The 27,886-nt window shown below is 34.6% G+C and overlaps 2 protein-coding genes and 1 long non-coding RNA gene across 7 annotated transcripts in view; 1 reads left to right on the forward strand and 2 right to left on the reverse strand.

Annotated features, from left to right (window-relative positions):
* Window positions 1-581: 581 nt before the first annotated feature.
* LOC111514405 (transmembrane protein 216) lies at window positions 582-1,561 on the reverse strand. 2 transcript variants are annotated; one of them, XM_023170643.2, is made up of 3 exons: window positions 1,291-1,561; window positions 869-1,235; window positions 582-811 (listed from the first exon to the last, which is right to left on the reverse strand). In XM_023170643.2, the coding sequence occupies exons 2-3, from the start codon at window positions 1,080-1,082 to the stop codon at window positions 618-620; spliced, it is 408 nt and encodes a 135-aa protein (XP_023026411.1). In that variant the 5' UTR covers window positions 1,083-1,235; window positions 1,291-1,561; the 3' UTR covers window positions 582-617. The 2 variants fall into 2 exon arrangements, with proteins under 2 accessions (XP_023026411.1, XP_074033227.1); XM_074177126.1 differs by having other exon boundaries at window positions 869-1,561.
* A 4,888-nt stretch (window positions 1,562-6,449) lies between these two features.
* LOC141483016 (uncharacterized) lies at window positions 6,450-8,800 on the reverse strand. Its single transcript, XR_012465859.1, has 2 exons — window positions 8,414-8,800; window positions 6,450-6,776 (listed from the first exon to the last, which is right to left on the reverse strand). It is a non-coding gene; the product is annotated as an uncharacterized lncRNA (long non-coding RNA).
* Window positions 8,801-8,909: 109 nt separating this feature from the next.
* The window catches only part of LOC111514403 (WD and tetratricopeptide repeats protein 1), a 50,479-nt gene continuing 31,502 nt past the window's right edge, over window positions 8,910-27,886 (forward strand). The window contains exons 1-4 of one of the 4 annotated variants that reach the window (XM_074177131.1): window positions 8,910-8,928; window positions 18,734-18,936; window positions 19,585-19,696; window positions 25,857-26,053. In XM_074177131.1, coding sequence (XP_074033232.1) covers window positions 18,734-18,936; window positions 19,585-19,696; window positions 25,857-26,053 — 512 coding nt within the window. In that variant the 5' untranslated portion in view covers window positions 8,910-8,928. Of the gene's footprint in view, window positions 8,929-17,158; window positions 17,280-18,502; window positions 18,673-18,733; window positions 18,937-19,584; window positions 19,697-25,856; window positions 26,054-27,886 lie in introns of those variants that run through there. The other 3 variants (XM_074177129.1, XM_074177132.1, XM_074177130.1) reach the window with 3 other exon arrangements.

Below are 27,886 nucleotides of genomic sequence, written 5' to 3' on the forward strand. Positions count from 1 at the left end.
TAAATTGAATTTCCATTAATGAATTTGTTAGTCCAAATATAAATATCAGCAGTAATGCATATGAAAATTATCGCAAATTCTTGATGATTTCTTAAGTAGTTGTGCTAGGTAAGTATGCTCATTATCAAATATAATTTGATAATAAAGAAGACCTTATTTTGTATTTGATCTCGATTTTAGACAAAAAACATTCTCTTTTCACAATCAATAAATCACAAAAAATTTAATTTAAATGCTACTCAGTACAAAAAGTATGTCTTCATATGCGAATTGGTCTGTTGAATTGGTCTGTTTTTATTATCAAATAACCTAATTTTCATATACTTACAAAAAATAGAAATGCCTTTGATATATAAAATGCATGAGAAAAGTATATAACCCCCGTTTTCAAGAATGAATGGCCTTAATATTTTTTAGGTAAAACCAATTTGGACAGCACTACTTGATGTTTTTCAAGATTACTTTTTCCATTGTGTATGTACCGACTTCAGGTTCTTGTCTAAATTACTGAATGAATATTTTGAAATAGGGTTTATACTAACCATTCAGTGTTCATTATAGAAGGTCATTGCAAACCAAGGTTTTGAAAAATCTAACGCTTATATATTTATTCAATATTAATAGTAATCAGGAGTTTGACAACAAGAAAAGAGACACAATACCCCAGTAACAATTTCTGCAATACAGAATCCCAATTGCATAGCACATATAATGTATTCAAAACGTAATATTTCACTTTGCCAAATCATTAAATACACAACACCTAGCACAGATGGAATCGTTAGTAATATTCCCAGTATCACTGGCCACTCTGAAAAATATACACATTTTATTTAAAAAATAAAAAATCTCATTGAATAATACTTACTTTTTTCAGTGAGATTCCCCCGTCTAGCTAAAATTACTCTCAATATTTCTATGAAACATATACTTAACAACACACCGAAGTCAGTAGAAAAATGATGCAAATTATCAAAATTAATATACTTCACGGCATTCATTCCTAATTCGCAAACTGCAAACAAACCGAAATAGTAAGAATTCAAATAAAGTAAAACCTCGAACGTTAAGGAGACGTTCATTATCTATTTTTCTTATTGAAATGTTTGTATGGACTAGTACACAACAATATCGAGTTTGGATCAATACCGAATAGGCGGGTCTTTTTGAGTTACCAATAAACATTTTTTCAGTAATTGGCAACACTGATGAACATATTACCGGTGAATGTGATGCTAGAGGAAAAAAGGTGACTATAAATTTACCATGGACCAATGAATACTACCTTACCTTTGTCCATGAAATTTACCGTATATATATATTGTAATACCTATGACTGTCCTAGAAGACAAAAGATCACCATTTTATTATATTCAGTTAAGTGTAAATGGTATATTTGATGATTACACTTTCATAACTTGAGCTCACATCAAGTTCTATACTGCATAACTACACGAAAGAAATATTTCCTCATGAATTTTATTGTTGTAGTATCTGTTACAGAACCTTTTTTAGGTTACGGTTAGTTCATCGATACAATACGGTCACAGAACTGTGTTAGCCATAGACATGATAATATTAACTAGTCGTGATGTCACCTATGTATCACACAACGATTTGGCCACTGCTTCAAGTCTCGAAATTTTCATAATGGAAATATGCAACATACGGAAGTGCAGGAGCGACATCAATCTCGAAACTTCGACCTTAAACGCGAAATTTTGATTTTGGAGTAATTTCGAAATTAAAGTCGAAATTTCGAGAAATAAATAATAAAAATTTGTGGTCGTTCTGCGCTTCCATAGCAAACATCGTGACGTGAATTTGACGTTAAATGTATGAGTAACGTAAATGTAAAGACGTGAATCTCTTCATCTTTTTTAGTTGTTGAAGTTAATGGTTTTTCGACTTATGACGTCATTGGTGTTACCAAAGAGTAAAATATATAGTCTCTGGTGTTACGATGCGATCTTTCTTATTGAATAAATGAATATATTCATTCGTTTAAAATACTGCACAAACCATGGCCATGGGATCAGTATGAAAGGCGCATTTCAAATGATGAAGAAATGCACGATAGTAATGTAAATCTCACAAAGTCACATTCACTTCTAGTTCTAATTGCCTATAACAAAGAATATCTACCGACGATAACGCTAGACATGAGAAACTGATGAATAAAATGAATTAATTTCACTCATGGAAAGTACAAGAAACCACAACAATATATGAAAATAGCTGACAATACTTTTAGCATCTGGCATTGTTTCAATATGTCATCAAGAAAAAAATCTAAAAAAAATAGTTGATCTATTTCAAAATAGAGACTCAACACTTACTGGTTCAAGATATAATGGAACGTATAATGTATTCAGTCATAAAGACTCTATATATACACAGAAAAGCCCGCCGAAGGCACGAACATTTTTATGTTGTTGCACGCTTTGCTTAATACTAAAGTTAGAGCATGGGCATGACAATGCGTAAAAAGTGGCGCATGAGGAGCTATGGACTTTATTCTAGTTTGTAAACCATTTAAATGGCCGGCCATGACCGCAATCCCATCATAGGTTTACGCAATTAACTTTTGCCTAAAATTGTAGGTGTCACACGTACGAATTAAAAAATTAAACAAATCGTCACCTGTGCGCCCAGATGAAACATCATGAAAACCCATAAAACGTTCTACCACTTTACCATCTTTGACATAACTAAAAACGATTGAAAGTTGTGATGTACAGGTAATATCGGTAGTTTCATCGATTTCCCATGCAAAAACACTTTCAATCTCCTTGCTCATATTTTTCTTAATAATATACCTATGCCACACTGTCTATAAGCTCATTTTGGATAATTTTTGAGGTGCCCGAAATACGCTACCGTTTAAAAAAGTGCCAAATTGTGAATTATATTTGCCTCATCATAGCATTAAAAGTTCCTTGTAATTGCCGCGATCAATTGAATTTTCGGTTTCATCGTGTCCGCGAAAAGCTTAATTCTTGGGAACCCAAATAAATCGTAAAATCCATAAGCCTTTTTAAATTCGACCGATTTTCCCTAACGTGATAATTGAAAGAAAATATGGCCTCTTTTTGAGCTATATCTGAAGCTGTTGCTATATTTTGTTTGCTAAACAATTTTAATTCACAAGACGAAAATATATGCTCCTTAGATTTGAAATGCCTTTCTGTAGAACGAGGTTCATTTTTTAAATCGAAGTATCCTATTTTAGACCACGTTTGGTATTCGGTTTGTACGGTAAATAAAACACAGGGCCAACAAAAAACTTTTTCTCATTTAATGGAACCGATTAACCAATCGTATTTATCGTACCAACTAATATTAATTCCCCGATTTTTTCGATTATCTGACGCTTTGATTTAAATCAAATTTGGTTGAGGCATTCCCAGAGTTTCAGCAACCAATCGACTATATCGTCAGATTTTTTAATTTAGTCCAACTTATTCATAATAAATGAAAAAAAAACTTACCGAAAAGTGAAAACCTGAAAACATTTCGAAATTGAAAGAAAACACTTCAAAGACACCTGTTTTATACACAAATAACAAATATTATCAAAAAACACTAAAACGATCTACCGAAATATTTTTCAGTCCCGGTCCGTCACGGCATCCCGTCCGAATAATTAAATAAAAACAAACGCAGTCGTACACTAACGGAGAGCAACTGGAGGCTAGCCTCCTCTAACGCTATAATTTCTGCAACTGAAATTACAAATCGGGACGTATGTCGCTGGTTGGATCGGTCTCGTGGAGCCTGTACTTTTTAAAGTGGTCGGAGGCTTGGCTCCCTTGCAACGTATGGCATTTATTAATTCTGGTTGATGATTTATTCGTTATTCGTTCATGGGCGGTGCGTTTGAGTTTTGTTGGTGCAGGATACAGTGTGGTACGTACAACGTAGTGAGTGATAGTGTTTTTTTGGGCATATTATGTACTTATATCAAAAATTAATGGTGAAGTAATGTTACCCAAGAATTTTTAGAAAATAATAATCATGATTCTATCAGTACTGTTTTTTTAAAATCTGTTTTTCCGTTAATCAGCTGTCGCCCCCATACGAACGACAACTCTCAGAAGTTGAGTAACTTATGCGAGCTAAGGACTAACGAGGTCTTACCTTTCAACGTGTGATTCCTAATCTTTGAACTTCTATATTTTATCTTTTAATTTATTGCGATGAATAGCCTCAAATTTTATGGAGAGGCTAAGCCTCCCTTGCCTCCTCTGACGAGCCGCCGCTGATTCATCTGTATTTTGCATTTTTTCCACCACGTCGCTGGCATCTAATTTTGAACTCTCAATGAGAGTTCATCACCCAGATACGAATTCTATAGGAAATATTAGAACTATAAGTCAAACGATAATGGAAAAACCAAAAGAAAATTCACTCTAAGCTATACCGATCAGCTGCTTTCCGAATGTTGTCACTACACTAGCAACCCTATCGAAAAATATATTTCCCTATAGGAAAAATTGTGTTTAATGATGTCGTTAGGTCAAATATAAACAACGTTATGTAACTGACAGGACTTAGTTTTTGTTTTATGTATAAGTTAGTTTTATATCTTCCCATAGAGGTAATGTAATGTAAACATAGGTGTGCGCTTAGCGTCCTTGTGAATAGAATGATGATGCCGAAGTACGTTTATGAAGAATCAAGAGTGTCATATATCAAGTATTTTCATCAAAATATTTTAGATAGAAAGGATACCAAGTGATCATACCATGGTATTTCTACTCATCCTGGTTTCTTAAAGGCGAGTTCATATTAGAACGATAATATTTTTGCGGTTCCGCAAATTTGCCTCAATTGTCAAAATACCCTGTTCATGTTGAAGCGGGCAATATCTAGGTATTTCATTTTTGAATTTTAAATTTTATTACATGAACCTGAATGATGACATACGACTCGTACGAATTACGACTTTTAAGACCAGACCCCATCATATCAGAATATAGGACTAACAATTTTCTCAAGTTTTGTTTAATAGGAGCGTGTCCTCAAACCACTTATCTTAACCTTAGTGCCTGCAGGGGCGAGGGGTTCTTTTGCAAAATGAGTTTTCTTTAATGAGGGGTCAACTAAATTCAATAATTTATTGAATAATGAGAGAGTGAGCCTGAAATAGTTGAAATATTTCACTAGATCACTAATTCTCATTTATTTCAGCCACAAGATTGTGATATTCTCCATATTTTCTTCTATTTTTGAAAATATTTCACACTATAAAGACGGGGTTTTCTCAATGAAGCTTTTTACGGTAAGTTGATATAATTTGAACAACCTGACACATTCGTCCAGTTCGGATTCAATTTCGATGTATGGGCTTAAAAAACGAGAGTCAAAGCAATATAATTACTTTGTATGGTTACGTATAACATTTTGCGGAAATCAACTTTTTTACGATAAACACGACACTATTTTAAATCGCACACGAAAAGTTGAAAAAATTGAACTTTTTTGCGATACAACATGAACTAACCTTAAGGCTAGTTCCAACATGAACTAGCCTTAAGGCTGGTTCATGTTGGAACGAACATCGCATAAAAAGTGCGAATTAAATTGGCGTCGTGTTTATCGTAAAAAAGTTGAATTTTTTTGCGATTTCCGCAAAATGTTATACGTCACCATACAAAGTGGTTATATTGCTTTTACTCTCGTTTTTTAAGCCCATACATCGAATTTGAATCCGAAATGGACGAATGTGTCAGGTTGTTCAAATTATATCAACTTACCTTAAAAAGCTTCATTGAGAAAACCCCGTCTTTATAGTGGGAAATATTTTCAAAAATAGAAGAAAATATGGAGAATATCACAATCTTGTGGCTGAATTAAATGAGAATTAGTGATCTAGTGAAATATCTCAATTATTTCAGGCTCACTCTTTCATTATTCAATAAATTATTGAATTTGGTTGGCCCCTCATTAAAGAAAACTCATTTTGCAAAAGAACCCCTCGCCCCTGCAGGCACTAAGGTTAAGATAAGTGGTTTGAGGACACGCTCCTATTAAACAAAACTTGAGAAAATTGTTAGTCCTATATTCTGATATGATGGGATCTGGTCTTAAAAGTCGTAATTCGTACGAGTCGTATGTCATCATTCAGGTTCATGTATTAAAATTTAAAATTCAACAATGAAATACCTAGATATTGCCCGCTTCAACATGAACAGGGTATTTTGACAATTGAGGCAAATTTGCGGAACCGCAAAAATATTATCGCAATCGTTCTAATATGAACTCGCCTTTATGAAGGATGCGACTGTTGCGAGCACTTTGACTAAAAGCTATTTGCATAGTAGCATGCTAAAGTGTGCTATTGGCAACATTGGTTTTTATTTAAAATTATAAAAGTAAATATTTGTATTGTAAATGTTCTCAATACCTTTTCAAATTTGTTTTTAATTGAAACTAAATATAATTCGTTCTCTCTTTTAATATTTTTAAAAATCTATAATTTTTTTAAAATTAGCTTGAATGGGGAAATGAAGTGAGTGGTTGATGTAATGGTGGAGTGTGAAAGCACAATTACTAAGGGAATATATTTGGTTTACTGAGGTCATCCATCCATAATTGAATAAGTTTCAATTCATTGTTATCATTACTTGTTGATATCCTGATCTTCCTGATTAGCGGGACCACAGACTTTTCAAGACTCCGAGCAGGACATATAAGAGATCTTGAGCAGGACCCAGGATATAATGCTGAATGAATTGGACTTCCTTGATTTTCCAAAAATTTGTCGACTCTGTCTAGAAAAGAGGGGATCAAAAAATATTTTTGAGATACCATATCACTTATTAATCATTCAAAAAATATCAAATGTCAAGGTAAATAAAAAAGATTTATTTTAAATTATAATCATGAAAAAAATGAAAATGTTTCCAATGAATGAATATTTATTTCCATTATGAAAGTTTGGTTTAGAAGTCGAAAATAATTCGTGTCTAATTCAATATCTGTAGTTGTTGCAAATTAATGTTTTCATGTTACGTCATGTTTTCATGAATGATTCAGATTTGTTCCAATAGAATTTCCAATGATATTCACTAACATTAATCATTTATTATTAGTATAGTAGTGGTAGTATGTGTACTTCGGAAGCGAGTAGAGAAGGCACTAAAATAATAAAAATGCTTTTAGGTACAAGAAAATGACATCTTTCCAAAAAACATATGCGATAAGTGCAACCAGAAACTCGAGGATATCTCTCGGTTTATTGAAATGTGCAATGAAAATAATGATATTTTAATTGCCATTCAAGCAAATAAAACACAAGCAGATTTTCATGTTAAAATCGAGAACACAGTTACTACTCCAGTTCCAAGTATACAACGAAATGATCAGGATGATAAGGATTCTGTGAAATCTGATCCTATTTGTGCTGATGATTTATTCCATCAAATTAATGATTTTTCCAGGATCAGTTTTAAATGTTGTATCTGTGAATGGACAGGTGACAGCAAAAAAGCTTTAAAAAAGCATGAAAATGAGCATCTCGAAGTATTGACAAACACTAACATAAAAAAATGGAAATGTACTAACTGTAGTAAGTTGTTTCTTAAAAAAATTGATTTACAACGCCATCAACGAATCCATACTGGTCTCAAACCATTTTCTTGTAATATTTGCTCAAGACGCTTCACACAAAAAAGTACTTTGGATCGTCATATTATATCTCTTCATTCAAAAAGTGAGATACAAAAATATAGTTTTCAATGCTACATTTGTGAAAGAAAATTTGCCAGGAAGGACCATTTAGAAGCTCATATGATAAATATTCACATTAAAAAGCAGAATAATACATCTCTTGATCTCAATGAATATTTAGACCTGAGGTCCTGTAGAACATGTGGTAAAACTTTCAGTATGTATTCTTACTTACAATGCCATCTGACAGTACATGAAGATGATTTCAAAATCAAAAAACACAAGGGTACAACCAAAAGCTTTCGATTCACCACCACTTCAAATTTGTGTTGTATTTGTGGAAAAACTTTTGAGAAACGAAAAACATACCAAACGCACATGCGTAGAAATCATTCAAATAAAAAGTACCAAACAAAACCTAGGTCACAAATCATTCAAAAAGACCACTTTCAGTGTTGGCATTGTGGAAAAATTTTCTCTACCCATTCAAATTTGAAAGTTCATATACGTATACATACAGGAGAAAAACCATATGAGTGCAAATTCTGTGGTCAAAAATTTTCTGCTTACTCTACCTGGCACGGTCATGAAAATATTCACACTGGAGCAAAACCATTCCAATGTGATTATTGTAAAAAAGGTTTTAGACAACGTGGTTCTTTGAGAAAACATTTAAGATCATCAGTTCATAAAAAGTTATTGAATATTTAATCATTTGAAGATATTTTGGTGTACCTACTTCTTTATAACACTTCATTGTCCAAGAATTTCTAAAAAAATTGACTGAAATTACTTGACTAAGAGTTTGTATATGCCTCTAATACACTAGTATTCCAGCTCCATTTCTAATTAATTAACCAAACTTTGTAAATTGTATAAAGGTGTGTTATAAGAATGGATCTTTCACAATGTGTGAATAAAATTGTAAACGTATGTAATGTATGCCTTTGACCTTATGTTTTCAGCACAATTTCTAAATATGAAGCATATAAAAACACAAAGAATTGCAAAAGACTTGATGCATGCTTAGAAGGTGATGTCAGGACTGAATTGAGTCACTTGTCTATTTAATTATTTGAACTTTTAATTAATTATATGTACATTCCATTTAGGCTTACATAACTTGCAGTTTAGATTGATTTAAGATCTTATGTATTTATAATATAGTACATGGTTGGAATTAAAATCAATAAAACATGTTGAGTCAGTTGGAGTCTGCATCTTTACACTGATGTCACTGATCCTGAGATAGTGGTATGTCAAATTTATGCCATTGTATTTAATTGGTGCTCCTCTTCAAGAAATACATCGTGAAGAGGTTTTTGATTCAGTGCAGAAATAAAGAATGTTGCTAATGATGAATAATATTTTTAGATACTTATATTTAGTTGGTTATAGCTAATTAAAACTAATATACACTAAAATCCTTCGGGAATCCTCTCACTTGAGAAACCATTGATAACTGTTTTCATTACAGACAAAAAGGTGAAGCAAAACAAGATATATGAAATTTCAATTTGTACAACTCAAAGAATAAAAAATTTTAAGATGGCGGAAAGTGAAGATACGTGTTTTGAGTTCATCTTGCAAATATTTGAAAATTCCATTTGAATTGTGCTAACTAAGTAGGGGATTGTGGTATTACACATAATTTAATGCAAAAAAATACTGTTAATGATTTCGACACAAATGGTATTTTTGAAAACCCCACTGACTACAGACAAATCAGGAAAATGAGAAAAAGAACTACTGCGGAAAATGAATCATCAGCAACTCAAGGAGAATAATAGATTTATTGAAGAAAAATTGATCACAAAACACAGGTCCATTTTGAGCCCAATTTCATCCTAAAAAATATGAATCTCCATAAATCTACTGGTAAAATCTTGGGTGTAAACAAGATTTTAGAAGTGTTCTGTAAAAAGAATGATGCAAAACTTGCTGATAAAATAAAACTCAGTGCAAATCTAGTAATTATCAAAAGGATGGACAGATAAGAAAAATAATGTAGATAAATTAGAAATTCAGTAGAAAAATATTTTTATGAAGAGCATAATCTACCTAGATAAGTAAGAATAGAGTAAACGGGATATGAAAACCGACAAAAAGTTAATCATAAAGGAAAATTCAAAGGAGGGAATCCAAAAGTATGGTCATTTTTATATATGGTGAAAAAATATAACTGAAGAAGATTTTGCAGAATTTCACAAACTACACCTGACGATTTGATAGCAAAACATGTCGTAATATTTTGGAAAATTAAATTTGTGAAGATCAAATCGTTAGGTGTAGTTTGTGAAATTACTATGGATCTTCATGAAGTAACATCCGAGTCAATCAGAAAATTTCGCAGAATATTAAGAAAACCAGACTGGGAATGGAAAAAATAACTAATTATACTTTGAAAGACATTTCTTGTGGAGAAGCCGATGTGTCTTGGTCTCTGATCCAAAATTACAGGCCCCAGGTGGAATATAACTGAAAGGTTCCAATCAAAATTATATGCCAAGTGTCTTATTCCAGACAAAATTGGAAAGCGGACAGATTCTGATAGTGACAGATACCTCAACTGATTTTTAGTGTGCACATTCAAAAAGAGCTATGTAAAACTCAAACCATTCTTTTTTCATTTAAGTATTCGGGGAATATCAAAAAAAGTTTTGGAATTTGAAATTTCACATTTGTTATATGAATATGTCGTTTTCTATTTTTACCAAAATTAACTAGGAGTTGATTCGTGAATTATAAAATATCTATCTATTGAAAAAGATTTCAAAGAAAGTTTTGCTATATATAACTAGAATAGACAGATCAATTAGAGTTGTCATAATTGTGGGTTGTAGAACACCTGACACCTGCTCTTTTTATACAACAGTTATACATGATCTGATGAATAATACTTACTGAATTCTTATTTTGTAGTGTGTGAAAATATGAATGTAAATTTGTTAGATAGTAATGATTATTTATAAATACTTATATTTTCTGCATTTGAAATGAAAAATAATAAAACTTCTAGTGAAAAAAATTGCTGAATGGCTAACCAAACAGCTTGAAACTCAATTTCAATATTGAATTAACGTTTTGTTAATTCTTATGAATTCATAGATGAAATTGAAAATGTAAACTTGCGAGATGAGAGATTTTAATTTGAATTGAAAAGAGTATATTGTTAGGAGAGGTTAATTTTTTGGGAAAGGTTTTCTATTTCTCCATCTTGATACAAACAAATGCGGAGATCTTCCAAAGAAAGAAAGCAGCAAATAATTTAAAAAAAGTAATTCTAAATAAAGATGTGTAGATTATGCAAAGAGCTTTCGGACACGAACTGGAAGAAGAAGCCTTCTCAAAACAACTACAAACATTAAATTACACAAAAAAGTACTTTCGAAACAAATACTTTTATATGAACACAGGTAGTTCACTATTCAGTTTGTATTCCACACATTCGTTATGGAATCGACTTGAATCCTGAGAATGATATCTAATTCAATTCCATAAAGAATGTGTGGAATATAAATTGAATAGAGGAAAGTGTTTTTTGTATAATTTTGTGTTCATGTAAAAGTATTTTTTTTTCGTGTAATTCAATGTTTATATGAAAGAAGCTGTTTTGAGAAGGTTTTTTTCTTTCAGTTTGTGTCTGAAAGTTACTTCTTTGCATGATCTACACATCCATGTATAGAATAACTTTTATGAAATTGATTGCTTCTTTCCTTTCTTTGGAAGATTCCCACATTTGTTTGTATCAAGATGGAGAAGTAGAAAACCAAAACTTTTCTTTCCCAGAGATTTTAGTGTAACCTGATATGTCCCCTTTATTTCAATTATTAACAACATATCCCCGAACATAAAGTTTACATATGGAATTGAAAACAACGAGTAGTTACCATTCTTGAATGTTACGAAAAATGAGAATTGAAACTTTCTATGTTTTTATACCACTTGTATTTGAGGTTGAGTGAAAGAACAACTCAGTAGCACTTGTGTTAACTGAGTTGAACTTCGCCTTTTGTTATATCAGCAACTAGCTCTGTAATTTATCTAAATATTTATATGTAACTACAGCTGGGAAACAATAAAGACAATTTTTTATACCGAAGTATGCGCTGGTCAGGCCCCATCCCCTGAAGCCCCGATACATTCGGGAGGGCGCGCCAGCATTATCAACCAACGACCACTCCCCACACCGTGGGGTGAGTGATCATTGGGTACGAGAATCATGTGCCCTGAGCAAACGCAGTGAGCCAAGAATGACAGCCTTCTGCATCTGTCCGGCTAAGATTTCTGTCTTAGTGGGTATGATTTTAAGGTTCGAGAGTAAAGAGGGCATCATCCCACCAAACTCCAATAATCAGAACAACCATCTTGACAGATAGACAGATGGTCTGGATAGAGTGTAACAGTTTAACGTTACATCATTTATAATAACTGAATTTATCATTCATATGAGCCCACTATCTAGTGACCTAGAGTAAAACATTGGATTCGTTCAATAAATCAATAATAATGATTTCGTACATATCAGAGCATCTTGCGGAAGATAGCCGAACCATAAACCAAATATACAACGCTTATATTTTTACAGAACGCAATGTCAAGTTCGGGTCAATAGGTATGAATGAAATACGCGGAGTTCGAAGGGATAATCTCTATATTTTAGCCGTTTCTCCTCCTCTTTTTGGGCGATATTAGTCTCGCCAGGAGCTGAAAACTCCACGACAAATATCGTCTTGCTCTGGTGGTCGAGAAGGACTACATCAGGCTTATTTGCTTGTATGAGCCTGAGGGTGGGGAACGAAGAGTTTCAATAAATTCGGCACTTCTCGTTCTCCACAATGGATTCAATATCCCCCGAAGCGTAGGGCAACACCGGTGTCTCGTCAATACCGTAAGAGTGCCGTAGATGGTAATATAGCACTCTCAGTTATGTTATGTCGATGAATATAGGCCGAGACCGCATATGCTGAACATGCTGATAGCAAGTGCATTAGGGTCTCGTGCGCCTCGCGGCAAGCCCTGCACCTTGTGTCAGGAACCTCTATAACCATCACGCGACTGCGGTAGACTAAGGTGTTAAAGACACCATCATGGCAAGTATTGATGAACCCCTCAGTTTCCGACTTCAGCCCACTCAACCTGAGGAAAGCAAAAGTCAGGCGCTTTGATAAGCCAAAGTCTCCAATGTTATTGAAGAAGACCCCATCCATCATGCATTGGCTTATCCTTGTGTTTCCGCAGAAGTGAGGTTATCTCTGCGGATTTTATATGAACGGGTTCCAACTCGGTGACAGAGTTGTGGTCACCTCGTTCAGTGTCGAAAACTATACCGAGTTCATCAGCTGCTCGGGCAGCTGCCCTATAGAGAAATGCGAAAGTATGTGTCTATCATAGTGGTGTCTGTTGTGTAAACAGTGTGTGGTTGACTGGGTAGATATCAATCAGATTATTTCAATTTGTATTGCTTTCATACTTTCAATAAAGTTGCTATAGGGGGCTTTCTGGTTATTATATACGTAGTAACGGCTACATCCATCAATTTATTCTTAAATGTCTCAGTGATTAGAAGTAACCAGGGTATAGAATATGATGTCTATAGGAAAAATACCAGTATACTTTTAGATATATTCCTGATAGCTTACACCATTGTCTACAACACGAATTGCAGGACTAATCTTGTCATAGTTACTTTCCTCTAAGGAAATATACGATATTGACAAAAATGTTATCAGGGACATAGCTGAAAGCGACGATTATCCCTCAAATATAGTAGATGAGTTAAACAGAAAACGTAAATTTAGGGAGTCTTCCAAAATCTAACTTTTCTTTAGTACGAACCAAGATACACTACGGATCAGATCGAATTTTATAAACGTTGAACGTGAAAGTAGCGTCAAAAACGTCTTGCTCATTCCAACAAATGTCAGCTAACTTTAAAGAAGATATTGGAAAATAAAAAATCTGGAATATATGAAATAAGCTTCGAAGACTGAAAAAAATACATCGGTTAGACTAAGCGAGTTATTAAAACTAGTTTGAAAGAACAAGTAGCAAATATTCGATTTCTAAGACACTATATAGATTTTTGGATGCTTTCGGAAGTCTGAAAAAAATTAACGGGAACTTTCAGGTAAAAATTTCCCTCGAAATTCTACCCGAAATCATTGATGTATGTCTGAAAGTGTACCCTGATAGATATGAATGAAGACAAGGTTCAAAGTTAGAATTGGTCTTCTTTATCTCCTGAAGACGCCAACTTTGTTGTTAAAACGCGCGTCGAGAAGAGTGTTGCAGTTCTGGTGTTTGGAAACTGCTCGTTTTGTATTCATTTCACGACAGAGGTTCCAGTTATACCTTCCATTTCAGTATTGAATGTTGATGTCGGGGGGCAATCACCTTTTCCCTCCACAAATACGCCCTTGACTGAACCACGATCTTCTCATAGAAGGCGTAGGAGGGTAGCTAATACATGTGTTGCTTCATATTTGCTGAATAGAACTTGAACTGTTTGCATTGAATTAGTCACATAAAAAATAAAGAATATATTATAAGCAGTACCCCAAGACTGCATGTCTGAAGAAGCTGTCTGTATTAGCGAAACCTCATGGAAGAAGTTCCACAATACGACAGCCCTCAAACTCGACCAAAGATACTGATATAGTAGACAAAGTCGTGAAAGCCTAAAAACTTCTATATTAATGACTAGTTGATTATGATAATATATACCTGACTTCTATGTGAAATATTTAGCTCTGTTCGATTTACTGTAAATATCTAATGAGCACCTAATTAGCATTTTATTCTCATACCCTTACTCATCGAGGAACGTACTGTAAGAACTCAGTCAATCAGTCATAGTGATTTTCCATAATGCCCCATAGGCATTATGGAATCTAGGTTTACTATCATTTATCTATAGTGAGCACCTAATAAGCACTTTAATTTCTTGACCTTATTCATTAAATAACGTACTATAAAAACTCAGTACATCAGTCATGGTGGTTTTCAGGTCCATGAGCCCCAAAGGCATTAAAGAATCTAGTTTTACTATGAATATCTAGTGAGCACTTAATTAGCACTTTATTTTGATTGAGACCTGATTCTTAGATCTGTTGTTTAGCGAAATTGGAAGCTTTTGTTTATTAATTAGAAAATTTTACGATCCTCACCGTTTAGCACTTAATTAGCACCTAATAGTGTTCCCTCAACATTCATTATTTCATTATTATTTTCATTGCGTTGCTAGCATCACATAATGCTAGCAACGCAACTTTGAGTATTGAGTTGCGGTGTAAGTAACAGAGCACCTAATTTTTTACTTCGGTACCTAAAAAGTACCTTTGTCATTTTCTAAATGCGATTTCCGTAATTTACGTTGCTGGCGTAACAGAGCTGAAATATTTGCGTTTTGTGAATCTTTTGGGAATATCTTCAGATCGTCAAATGGCTTAGAAATTAGTTCAATACCTAACTTGGAATCGAGTGAGTATTTCCAAACAAAAGCGCGACCTTTCTTTGGCTAGCTAGGTGTTAACAATCAATTGTTGAAATACAAGACAAACGTAGCTTTTAAAATATTTCAAAACAGATAAAAACGTATACAATGCCGGTTTCAAACCGTGAACAATATGTCGACCATTACAAATAACGGGCATAACTTAAGGTATATGATGACAAATAATCATAGTTAAGCATTCTATTTCATGAACCAGAATATTTAAACATGTAAATAGTTTCATATCAATTCCATTTCCGCGAATAAATCTTACTGAGGCTTTTCAAAAAACATACCCATAAAACTTAATTAATAGCTGTAAATCAACACATTAATATAATACTCGCTTTTGCGAGTAAATCACAGAAAAAAACTCGTCATGGGTCGTTTCTATTTAACACATTAAATGACTAACACAAGTAAATTGGTAATAACATAATATTTTCCTGAACGTATAATTAATCGACACAATGCTATCCTAAATTCAACCAAAACCAAAGTGCATTATATGATCAGTAGTGGTCAACGTTATTTGAGATCTTTTACGATCTCCCCCTCGCTGGAGTGACACAGGGAGCCGTGCTCTCTCCGACGCTGTATTCACTCTACACCAGCGACCTGCCTAGGTCCGAGCGAGTGAAGATATCCCTGTACGCCGATGACACGGCTCTTCTCTCATCTTCCATGGGTCGAGAGCTCGGCGTCGTCTACATGCAACGTGCATTGGACGACCTCGATCGCTGGTACCTCGATTGGAAGATCCGAGTAAACCCGGAAAAGACTCAGGCGATAACCATGGGAAGATTCCTATCTTCTCCGGCCAGAAAAGTGAGAATCTCTGGATAGGAGATTGACTGACAAGCACGGGTAAAGTACCTCGGCCTTCTAATAGACCGTAGGCTCACTTGGAACCCTCACATCATGTACGTTAAGTCTAAGATCGAGGGCCGGATAGCCAATCTGTACCCTCTGATCAACAAAAAATCAAAATGAGCACGAAGAACAAAATCATGATATATAACACGATGTTCAAGCCTGTCATCATGTATGCTTCAGGCGTCTGGGGACAAGCGGCTCCGTCCAACATTTCCATTTTGGAAAGGTTGCAAATTAAGCTAATTAGGATGATTGTGAATGCTCCTTGGTTCGTGCGGAATGAAGCCATCCGCAGATATTTGCAGCTGCCTTCCATTCGGCAGTCCATCCAGTCGAGGAATGAGAGAGTTTTTGAAAGAATGGAAACTCATGAAAACCCGTTAGTTAGGGAAGCCACGGATTATGCTGTAGATGACCCCTCCCGATATAGAAGGCCCCGACACTCTGTCGAATGAGGCCCTCATGTCTCCCGTTAACGGATGAATAACTTTCTCATCCATCCCACCCCAGCCAGGTAGGGGTATTCCGTGAAGGGCGGCACTGATGTCTAAGGACTTCATGCCGTCATCAATCAGTCATGAACCCATTGGTCTTTCTCGAGACCAAAAATCAGTCGAAAGGGTAGGGGAGCTGGTCTCTAAACCTGAAAGAATTGAAGATGACATATTCTGGTTTACGATCTCCCGTTATCAAATGCACCGTATAGAAGTAAACATTTCTATACGGTGTCAAAAGTCAAAAGGTATATAAATACATCAATGGTGTTTGCCAGTCACTAACAATCGGGGTGCTTAAAGATAGTGTACCTACCTATAAAATGGGCGGTAATCTCGTAGGTACTTAACAAACCGTGGCATATGACAGGCGAGATGGTGTTATAACAGCTTATAATAATTAAAAAAATTAAAATGCAATTAAAATGCAACAATAGAATAAAAACACATACATATTTGCACATGGGTGGCTCTAGTTACCCAAGAGATCGGAATATTCAGTACAGATATTTTTCAATAGATAACTAGGTTGATTCTTATCAATGACCCACACTTGCTCTTGGAAAATCAGTTCAACCTTTCGCAAGGTCGTCTGTTGTTTACGTTTTGAACTGACCCGCTTTTAGACCTTTTTTTCCTCACAGATGTTTTCTCTTTCGAGCCTTTATCTAATTTTTCTTTTGTCACAAGGAGTGAGGTGCCACAGAATAAGTGAAGACTGCTTGAATTTGTTGACGCCGGTATGTGACAGACGATTTTAAAGTGTTTTCGAAGGTTCATACCGAACAATCCGTTGTGTAATCTTTTACGTAATAATGAGAGAATGTTTCTCAATTGGATATGGGCTTAAATCTATCCAAAGATTATCGATAAAGCACAATCTACCACTCTCGCATGGTTTTAGATGATCTTCATAACAGGGACCATAAATTTAGTTTAATTTTTGAATAATATAGGAAGTTCATTGTAGCATTTATCCGTTCAGCAGATTTAAACCATGCAAGGCACTTGCCCTCTGGTCTCTGGTCTCCTGCACAAGCTGGCCCTCAGTGCAGGCCCGTTGGGCCATACTGAGGGCCGTCAGCTAATGACGTGCTGAAAGCTGAAGTAGAACCATCATGTACCTGTGCAACGTCTTTTCTTTTTAGCTTATTCGATTTTTAATTAGGTACACTATTTTTATTGTCTGTATTTTCATGATGGGGGATTTTTTTCCACAAGTTGATATATTGAATATCCAAAATGTTGAATCTCTTGTTTGAGATCGATTTGAATTTCATACAAGTTTTTTCTTATCTGTTTATAGTGCCTGCTGGGTATTATTCACTTCAAAACAGAATTTCAAAATTTTTCAGGTGTTGCCACATATATTTTGGGCTTTAGAAAGCTCAGTTTGAAAAAATAATTGTGCTAAAGCTGAGCTTTATTTTCTAGCCGAGCTTAGTCAAGTTTGGATTTTGCATGATATATGGAGAAAACGGCCCTAAACCGCCAAGTGGAGGCTTATTAGCTTTGAGCGGACTTGCAACTGATTATTGACACAGTGCATATAAAATCTATAAATAAAGCGAGCCTCAAGGTCTAAGATAGGCTCATTTACTATACGGAAATAGAGCGCTTCCTACTGTTTCTCCCTATGTATGCTTAGATTTTTGAAACTACGCAACGGATTTTCATTCGGGTTTTTTTGATAGATAGAGTGATTCAAGAGGAATGTTTATATGTATACCCATGCATGTAATTTGAACGAATATTTTCCAAGGTATTACAGATTTAAATGCAGGGACATAGCGGTTGCGGTGGTACCGGCCGGGGGGTCGGCGAGGCGTGCCTATGAATAGCGCTTCGTCCTATAGTAATTTTTGATTAGCAGCGATCGCACGCGTTGATATGCATATTTAGTATCAGCATTGCACCCGTATGGAGCCGGGGCGGATCACTAGTATTATCTAAATAAATATCGAGAGCAACCCTGTAACTAGCCAAATTTTGACATTTGACATCCTTTTCACTAACACAAATTGATATTTCCGAAGTAGTAAACAAATTTTCAAGATTCCTTTTGAGAACATAAAAAGTAATTCTACTTGTAGTTTTCATAAAAATGTTCTTGCAATAGAAGTATTCCACGAAGTATGCAATACTAGTGTATTTCTCTAAAGTGATCGTCATTTACCTACTTGTTTTTTTGTAGATGGGGGACAAACTTCGAAAATGGAGATATCGTCGAGATTTTTTAAAATTATTGCATAGCCGAGAAAATAATGCCGAAGCTTCCAAATTTCTGAAGATGCATTCTCAATTCACAGATAACCTTGTCAAACGACTTGGGCTAGAGTATGAACTCGAAGGACATCAAGGTTGTGTGAATTGTTTAGAATGGACTGCAGATGGAAAGTAAGTACTAATGTTATTGTAAATCTGGAAGACTGAAAGCTGGATTTAAAGATCAATGAAGGCATCGTAAGACGTGCATTAACACAATCGTAAAAGGCAAAAGTTCATTTCATACATCAAGCACAGTAATGTTCAGTGCGATTGAACTATAGCACTCTGCTTGTGCAAAACAAGAAAACTCTCAAGTTCTTTTCTATTTCACCCATGTTGACGATGATTAATAAATTGCTAAGCCCAGCAAATGTCAAAAATAAGTGATTAGAAAGTAAACTAACCATAAAGGTATTCTCTGCTCATCATCTTGATCTCTTCCAGGCTGGAGCCTTGCTCCCCTACCCTTTGGGCTGGTAGGTATTATTCTGTGTTATATGAACATTCAATTACATGAAAATAATTGTTTCCCTTCAGTTTGTATTTCAAATATTCATTCATAAGAACCCTTTCTATGTTTCCCATATATCTTATTCAATTATGGAGAAGTAGAAAGCCAAAAACTTTTTTCTCGAAAAACTAGTCTCTCCTGAATGTATTCTCTTTTTAATTTTAACTATTTTTACTTCCTCACTACTATATTCTCTCACTACTGACTTGCTGTAAAGTATAACCTGTCTGTACAGTCAAGTAGTTTAAAAAAAATGTTTTTTTCAGGTATCTAGCATCAGGTTCAGATGATACAAATATCATTTTATGGGATCCATTCAGGCATAAAAAGCTGCAAGTCATTCCAACCAATCATATTGGGAATATTTTTTCTGTTAAGGTAAAGATAGTTTTTGATTTCAGCAACTTATAAACTAATTACCATAGGTTTAAAGTGGTGGAACTTTAGGTTTCAAGGACTAATTGAATTCATATTTCATGTAACAATAGAAGTGCTAATCTAATTAATTTCAATCGATCATTTCTCTGATACAAAATACATAATCTGAAAAATTGAAAGTGAGTTTTCAAGAGGAAGAGTTGCACTTTAATGAACTCTTTGAACTCATTCATGTTTTTGTCTCTTTCTAAAAGTTTTGACCATCCTTACATCTTAGTATTTTTTTTATACCTCCAAAAAAATTTAAACAAATATTCTCATGGTATATTTGAAACTCCGCCATATTTTAACTTTACAGTAGGTAACTAAATCTCTGTTATGCTTGCTACTAGGAATTGCAAGGAATCCATATCAGTGAGTTGATTGGTTAACTGTGTAATGAAATATTTCACGTTACAAATTATAATTACCTGAACAAACAAACCTCAATATTCGTACAATCAATCAGTTGAACAAATAATTGCATTAAGCAACTTGGTCTCTTAAAATATTTGTCACGCCTCTTTACTGGTGAAATTTTTGGTAGTAAAGTTGTAGAATATATACCTTTCGTACAAAATATATTGGCATAATAGTTATGTGATAAATCCAGAAAACAAGAAATTATGCGAAACTAGCGCCTTTCTCAAACACCGGAACTGCAATACTCTCCTTGAAGCGTGTTTCACCAACCAGGTTGGTGACTTGATTGATGAAGAGTATTTTTATAAAAGTGCTTGTTTTGAATTTTTTCTATGCTGGAGGTTCCAAGTGTAACTTTTAAAGAGAGATTAACTATTTTGAAAGTATTTAGGTCAGAAAACAGGTGCTGTAATTTATACTCGCACAAGTTGGCACAATGGCTACATGAGTTTTCAATATATTTTACTTTGAGGTTGTTATGACCCTGAATATATATATAATATTCATTCCATTATATTTTTTAATATAATATGTGGATTAACCTCATACCCAAATTATGTAAATTTATCCTAAAGTGTTTAACTAATAGTCAGTTTATAACCCCATATTTGTTAAAAGTACTGCAAAATCACCTCAGAGTAAAGTCTTTCTCTAGTACTTGAAGAATTTTCTGAAAATTCTTTAGACATTTTATTGAAATTGGACGCAATATATTCTGTACCTTTTTGAAGTTTTCAAACTGCATTTTTACCATCAAAATATCATCCAATTGCCAGCTTTCATCTGATTTCAATTCTATAATTGAGGAAACTTTAATATGTACACTATACAATTAAACTCAACTTTAATTCACTAGAGTGCTAATGCCCTTATAAAAATAGAGCTGGTATAACAACTCTCTGAAAGATACGGTTTCGAGATGAGAGGAGACACAAGTGGGGCTGAGCGAGACCTTGACTGAGTCGCAGTTGATCAGAGAAGAACAGCGTGGCCTGGCCCTTTTTTCTCAGGAGATAATTTAAAACACTACCCCTGTTCCTAAAGTTGTTCTCTTGAAAAACATCATGATTCATATAAGGACTCATTCGCTCTACAGCGAATCCTTATACTTGCTTCTGGGTGACAATTGGATTCTGGCACCGACTTTTTGTCAAATTATACCTTCATCCTGTCTTTGGAAAGCTGTCATTTGAATCTGGCAAATCTGTAGATGAGTTCCAGTCTCTTCAGTTCACTCACATAATTCGAAAAAGGTACCTTTTTGAGATTCATGAGATAGGCTGCCGCATATTACGTCTATCGGAAATTTCAGTACTCGACCAGTTAACAACATGTATGGTATGTAGCCTGTCGCTACACATTGAGGGCTCCTATGTCAATAAAAAGGGAAGAACCAGTATATCCCAGTCTCTATGGTTTTCGGAGACAAACATCAAAAGTTAGTTGTTTATCCGTCCCGTTTTTGCCTGCTGCCTGTGCTTGGAAGTCTCTTACTATTCCTGCCTCACTTCTTTGTCAATTCATTCTTGAACATTTTTTAAGACAGGGTCCTCCTTTTGGGCTGGTCATGAAGGTAGTGTCACCCTTGGGAGCTGGTCACACCATTGTCAGGTGATGAGGAGTCACGTACATAGAGGAGCTTATTTCCCTATCAGAGCTGTCCATAAAAAGCTCTCTTCTTGCTACTCTGTCACTTCTGAAGGAAATTTCTTCTGGTAACTGAGTATCCTTGTCCTGAATGGATTTGCATCCGGATTTCAGGCATGGTCTTCCTGAGAGTCTATCTGCGTTTCCGTGAGTTTTCCCATTCCTACGACAAATTTCAAAATCATAATTTTGTAATTTTTTGCTATTGCTATTTGTTTATCTGGAGTTTTGAAGAGCTGAGTGGTCAGACCTCATCAAGAATTTAAGGCCATATAAAAAGGAGTGGTAGTGATCCACCGGATTAACCACTGCTAAGAGATATTTCCTAGTGATGCAGTAATTTCTCTTGGATGTTCCCAGGGATTCACTGAAATAGTTAATAACGACTTTTTTTCTCCTTCTTGTATTTGAGAGAGTACTACATATGTATCAAATATAAAAAAGCCCTTCTTGGGTATGCCAGAACTGGGGCACCGGTCAAATGTCTCTTCAGGACAGTAAATGCTTGCTGGTAGTCTGAAGACCAAACAAAGGGAGTTCTCAGTCAAGTTCTTCTCGAAACTTCAATAATAGCTACAGAGTCCAAGGAAAATTCTTGTTATGCTTGCACTTTGGTGTTGGCCATTCTTGCACTGCTTGATTTTCTCTGGGTTTGTTTCAACCCTCAACGTGGATCCAAGGCGGAAGAGGTAGCTCTTCTTGGGATTGATCTGCAAATGAGTATTCCACAGCTTTGTGAAAACACTTCTCATTTGACAGATGTTCGTCAAGTCAAAACTTTTCCCGGTCACTCTAATGTCATTAAGATAGATCTGGCATATTCTTCAGGTAAATTCTGTTAGCACCAACTTCATGAAGCATTAAAATATGCGGGTGTATTGCATAATCCAAACGTCATGATTTTGGACTGATATAACTCATTGCCAGTTAAAAAGAAAGTCTTCAAACTGCTTATGTTGATAATGTCGGGTCTTAATACTGACCTCGTTGCTCCAGTATCGACTATGAAAAAACACTGGTGATTATTCATAAATCCAACGACAACTGAACTGTCACTGTTAATCGAAATAAAATTTGAATCAGTGCACTTTTGCCAACATAAGTCGATTAATTTCGTCAGCATACAAATTGGGTGCTCGGGATTCGATGAAATCGACGAAGACCGTTTTTGCCTAATTCTGGTTGGCGAAAGTTCTACCGATGAAAAAGTGCTTGAAAAGATTGTAGTCGGTCGTGGAGCAGGATCAGACCTCTTCTGTTAACCAGTGCCGGATGCTGCTGTAATGGTTTGGCCCGGTTGCAGAAAGTTATAGTGAATCACACCAGCCGCTGACCACCATACAGTAACCATTGTTTTTTAAGATGGTTTTTTGCTTTTGGGAAGTGCCTGGGTGACTCATTGGTGTCTAACCACTGTTCTGAACGTCTCCTGTTGTCGTAGAGGATCCACTTTTCATCACACGTGACAATCCGATCCAATAAAGGATCGTTTGGGTTGCTCTTTGACTTTATCAGCTAGACCTTTTTTCAATAACGCTAGTTCACATTTGATTGTTCTATTTAATTTTCTTTAATCTCCAATAATTCAATAAATTCACTTTCAGATTTAGTGGCTACTTCCAAAATAATTTTTTTTCATCTCCTAATTTTTTTATGTAGATATCTTTGATTAGACTATCATTGAGCAACTCACGAATGGATGTTTCAAGTTTCAGTAAGTATTCTAAACATGTGAAAGTAATATACATATGCACACATCAATGAAACAAGATATTTATTGATTTGAAAGGGTTATATTTTTAGGAGTGATTAATTTTTTGGGAAAGAAAGTTTTTGGCTTTCTACTACTCCATCTGATACAAAAAAAATGGATGAGAGAATCTTCCAAAGAAGAAATATAACCCTTTCAAATCAAATAAGATTCCTCATGGCTGGGATTAAATCAAATAGGTGAATGAATGTCATTACGATGTCATCGATGACATAAGCAGATCAAGCTTATTCCGTGACATTCAAAATCGTAATTCATGAATGAAGTGTGTGTATTTTCTATAATGTTATCCAATTTGGTACTGAAGAGCCTTAAGGCAAGTGTCTTAAGGCGAAACACGTGTATACCAGTTAGGGTGACAGTGTTCCATGTGAGTACAATTTATTACCATTCATTCAAAGTAGAACTCATGTGAATGATATCTGATTCTCATTCCTCCACAAATGTTCGATATACAAACTGAATAGAGAAAAGTATCTTCTGTATAATTCAGTGTTTATATAGAAGTATTTGTTTCGAAAGAATTTTTTTCTTTCGTGTAATTCAATGTTTATATGAAAGTAGCTGTTTCAGGAGGACTTTCTTTCAGTTTGTGTCTGAAAGTTACTTCTTTGCATGATCTACACATCCATGTATAGAGTTACTTATTTTCAAATTGAATAATCCTTCCTTTCTTTGGAAGATTCTCTCATCCATTTTTTTGTATCAGATGGAGTAGTAGAAAGCCAAAAACTTTCTTTCCCAAAAAAAAAAAAAAGATATTTATTGTTCTGTAATTTTGAAACAGAATATTATATCTTATATAGTGACAAATTATCTAAAAGAACAATTCTGACACCTATCAGAAAACAACTAGTTCTCTGGATAATACCAGGAAGGGCGTTGGATTATATTATCTTTTAGGTAACCAACCGCATATCCGAAATTTGACCAATTCCTCGTACAAGAAAGAAAACTTCACAAACTGAGTGGACATACTTGGCTGTAAACCAAATTATCTAAAAGATAATATAATCCAACGCCCTTCCTGGTATTAGTCAGAGAACTAGTTGATTTCTGATAGGTGTCAGTCCATTAACCTATAGTGTAGGTAATTTGAGACTGGCCTAAACGAATGATTCTTTTACATAATTTGGTTTACAGCTAGTCTCCAAGTATGTCCACTCAGTTCGTGAAGTTATATAGTGACAATAATACACGATTTGAATATCAAAATCATGCTGAGTTCTGAACTAGTGCTTGTGTATATCAATGTGTAGAATTGAAAACTGTTTTGGATATTTCTTTGTTGAATATATCTTTAATAACACTTCCAAAATACAAATCATGAAATTATAAAACAACAACAAAAATTGATTGGCGCTCCGGGACGACTTCATTGATTCCAGTGGCGCATTTGCTTTTTCAGCTGCAAAAAAACCCGGAAAAACCTGCAGCACCACATCAACTGAATATCTTGATCTGCCAATGTTAATTCTTTATATTAAAATCATATTGTGCATTGTGCACACATCGATTTTGTATTTGAAAAACCTGTGACAAAAGTAATTTATTTTAGGTGTCCCTAGTATTTTTATTTAACAGAAACTTGATTATAAATTGTACATTATTTTTTTTATGAACTATGAACAATTTTAATCTCATTTCAATTAAAAAAGGATTTGGAAAAGCTGAATATACTTATTTGAATTAATGAATCAAAAAGGTTTCGTATTAAAGTGTATAATATTTTGAAATTCTTGCAAAGCGCTTTCGACTTTCGTCATCATCAGTGCTCACCTGAAAGTAAGTGATCTAGTTGAAAAGGGAATTTTGTGAAATTGAAGTTGTAAAATTTTTTTAAGGTTAAAAAATTTGGAAAAATTGTTTGAGATTACTTACTTGTCAGGCAACAGGAAGTATCAAGATAAGTGAATTGTACATTGTAATATTTAAATTATATAAGCCTATTTTGTTTTATATAATTTAAATATTACAATGTACAATTCACTTATCTTGATACTTTCTGTTGCCTGACAAGTAAGTAATCTCAAACAATTTTTTCAAATTTCTTAACCTTAAAAAAAATTTTACAACTTCAATTTCACTAAATTCCCTTTTCAACTAGATCACTTACTTTCAGGTGAGCACTGATGATGACGAAAGTCGAAAGCGCTTTGCAAGAATTTTAAAATATTATACACTTTAATACAAAACCTCTTCGATTCATCATTTCAATTGTTTTTGAAAACCTCGTAAATTTGATTCTCTTTTGATATACCTGATGTAAATGAACTTCAGTTTTTAGGAAGAACTTGTACCGAATTAGCAACAGCTTCTGGCGATTGTAGAGTTCTTGTCCAGTCAATTAACGATGCTGTTACAAAGGGTCCTCCAATACTGGAATGCAGCTGTCATGTAAACAGAGTCAAGCGACTTGCAATATCCCCCATAGAACCTTCCTTATTTTGGTCAGCGGCAGAGGATGGATTGGTCATGTAAGTGCTTCTTTCATAATTGTAATGTGTATCAGCAGGTTGGTTTATAATCTTTCACATTTCATGATAGGAAACAATGTTTCAGATGTAACCTCTAAATCATACCAAAAGGCTTAAAATATCTATGAATATGTATAAAAAGTTACTGATGAGAATTGTTGAAAAGAAAATGAAATTTGGCATACTCTAAATGAAAATCCTAGATTTCCCAATGTCCTTGAAAAGAAAAGAAATGGAGTTTTACAAGTACATCCTTGTTATAGCAGAAGCTGAAGTAAATTCATTTTCACTGAGTCTAATCTTACAATCCACAAACAAAGAAAATAACCTGATTGAAAGCCAAAACGAAGGAGAGTCAACTACTTCTTCATTATTGATGTCTAATATGGCTTTTCTATATCTCCCAAATAAATATTCAATCTCTTCCTGGGACGAGACGTTTTTTCTAAATGAACATAATCTATAGTGATTAATATCCAACATAAATCACCAATTTTGCACAGGCACTGTTCGCAAAGCATTTTCAAAGAAAAATCGTAGTTTTGCCAACATTTCTTTGGTGATGCAATTTAGTGCAAGATACACTCTATTAGTAACACTAGTTTACAGCCAATTTACGACTGCAATGCTAAAGGTAGATCTTTGTTAATTTTTGGTCCTTTAATGCGAAAATGATAGTAAAAATTTCCTAACACGTAAGATTTTTGAGTTATGATTTTTTTCATAAAAATTTAATAAACATTCCAAATTTGCTATTCCCCTAAATTGAGGAAATTGTTTAAAATCTGGCAACACAGTGGCTCTGCCCAGTATTTGAATCTGCTTCCACTCTATATGAGACTTGTAACACCTCTTCTCGAACTTCGGATACTCGAAGTTTCCTGAAAATACCAGCAATACAGAATCGCTATGAAAGTAGCACGTTGACAATCGGATCATCAATATTGGTTCAACGCGAGTAGTGGTAAGTTAGTATCAGAGAAGTGAGGTGGGTGGAGAAGGTTTACCAGTTCCAACACCCCGACAAATTGGGAGGAAGATTTGGAAACGTATGATGACCAAGCAGGTACCCATGATATGCCAGAAAAAGACGGTCCTTATTTTCCCGAGAGTCAAGGAAGAATACCCCATTTAATCAATCAAACTGAATTAAATGACCTAGTTCGGGACCTCCACTTGTCCAAAGAGAATGCTGAACTATCGGGTCTAAATTATAACAATGGAATTTACCAGTCCCTAAAACCAAAGTTATATTTAGGAACCGTAACATGAGCTATCCTCGTTTCTTACTATGCAGGATAAAATGTGTGTTTGTGTAAATCCAAATGGTGTGATGGAAAAATTAGGATTTGCACATAACCCGGACGAATGGCGTTTATTTATAGATTCGTTCAAAACAAGTTTAAAGGCCATTCTGCTCCATAATGGTAACAAAAGATCCTCTATTCCTCTTGCACATGCAGTTGCCATGATGTAATACAATAAGTTATAATAAGTATAAGTGGCAAATATGCGGTGACCTAAAAGTCATAGGACTATTACTAGTACTTCAGGGCGGATTTTCGAAGTTTTGCTGTTTTCTTTGCCTTTGGAACAGTAGGGCAATACAGAGCCATTACCAAGTGAAATAATGGCCTCCGAGAGATAAATATATTCCAGGTCAAGCTAACGTGAAGAGTATACCTCTTGTTAATCCCAGAACGTTTTGTTACCTCCATTACACAATAAACTGGGTTTAATGAAAAATTTTGTAAAAGCATTAGACAAAGAAGCTGATGTGTTTAAATATCTTAAACACGTTTTTCCAAAATTAAGTGATGCAAAGCTCAAGGA

The sequence above is a fragment of the Leptinotarsa decemlineata genome, unplaced genomic scaffold, assembly GCF_025532065.1.
Source record: "Leptinotarsa decemlineata unplaced genomic scaffold, Ldec_3_MD MMD2_tig00002159_RagTag_RagTag, whole genome shotgun sequence".
In the NCBI taxonomy this organism is placed as follows: Eukaryota; Metazoa; Arthropoda; class Insecta; order Coleoptera; family Chrysomelidae; genus Leptinotarsa; species Leptinotarsa decemlineata.

What these genes read in the sequence shown, in the direction of transcription:
- LOC111514405 (XM_023170643.2), bottom strand. Translation starts at nt 1,082, where the DNA reads ATGAACGTCTCCTTAACGTTCGAGGTTTTACTTTATTTGAATTCTTAC. An exon ending in GGGGAATCTCACTGAAAAAA is followed by an intron (nt 812 to 868) that starts GTAAGTATTATT and finishes TATATTTTTCAG; the next exon opens with AGTGGCCAGTGATACTGGGA.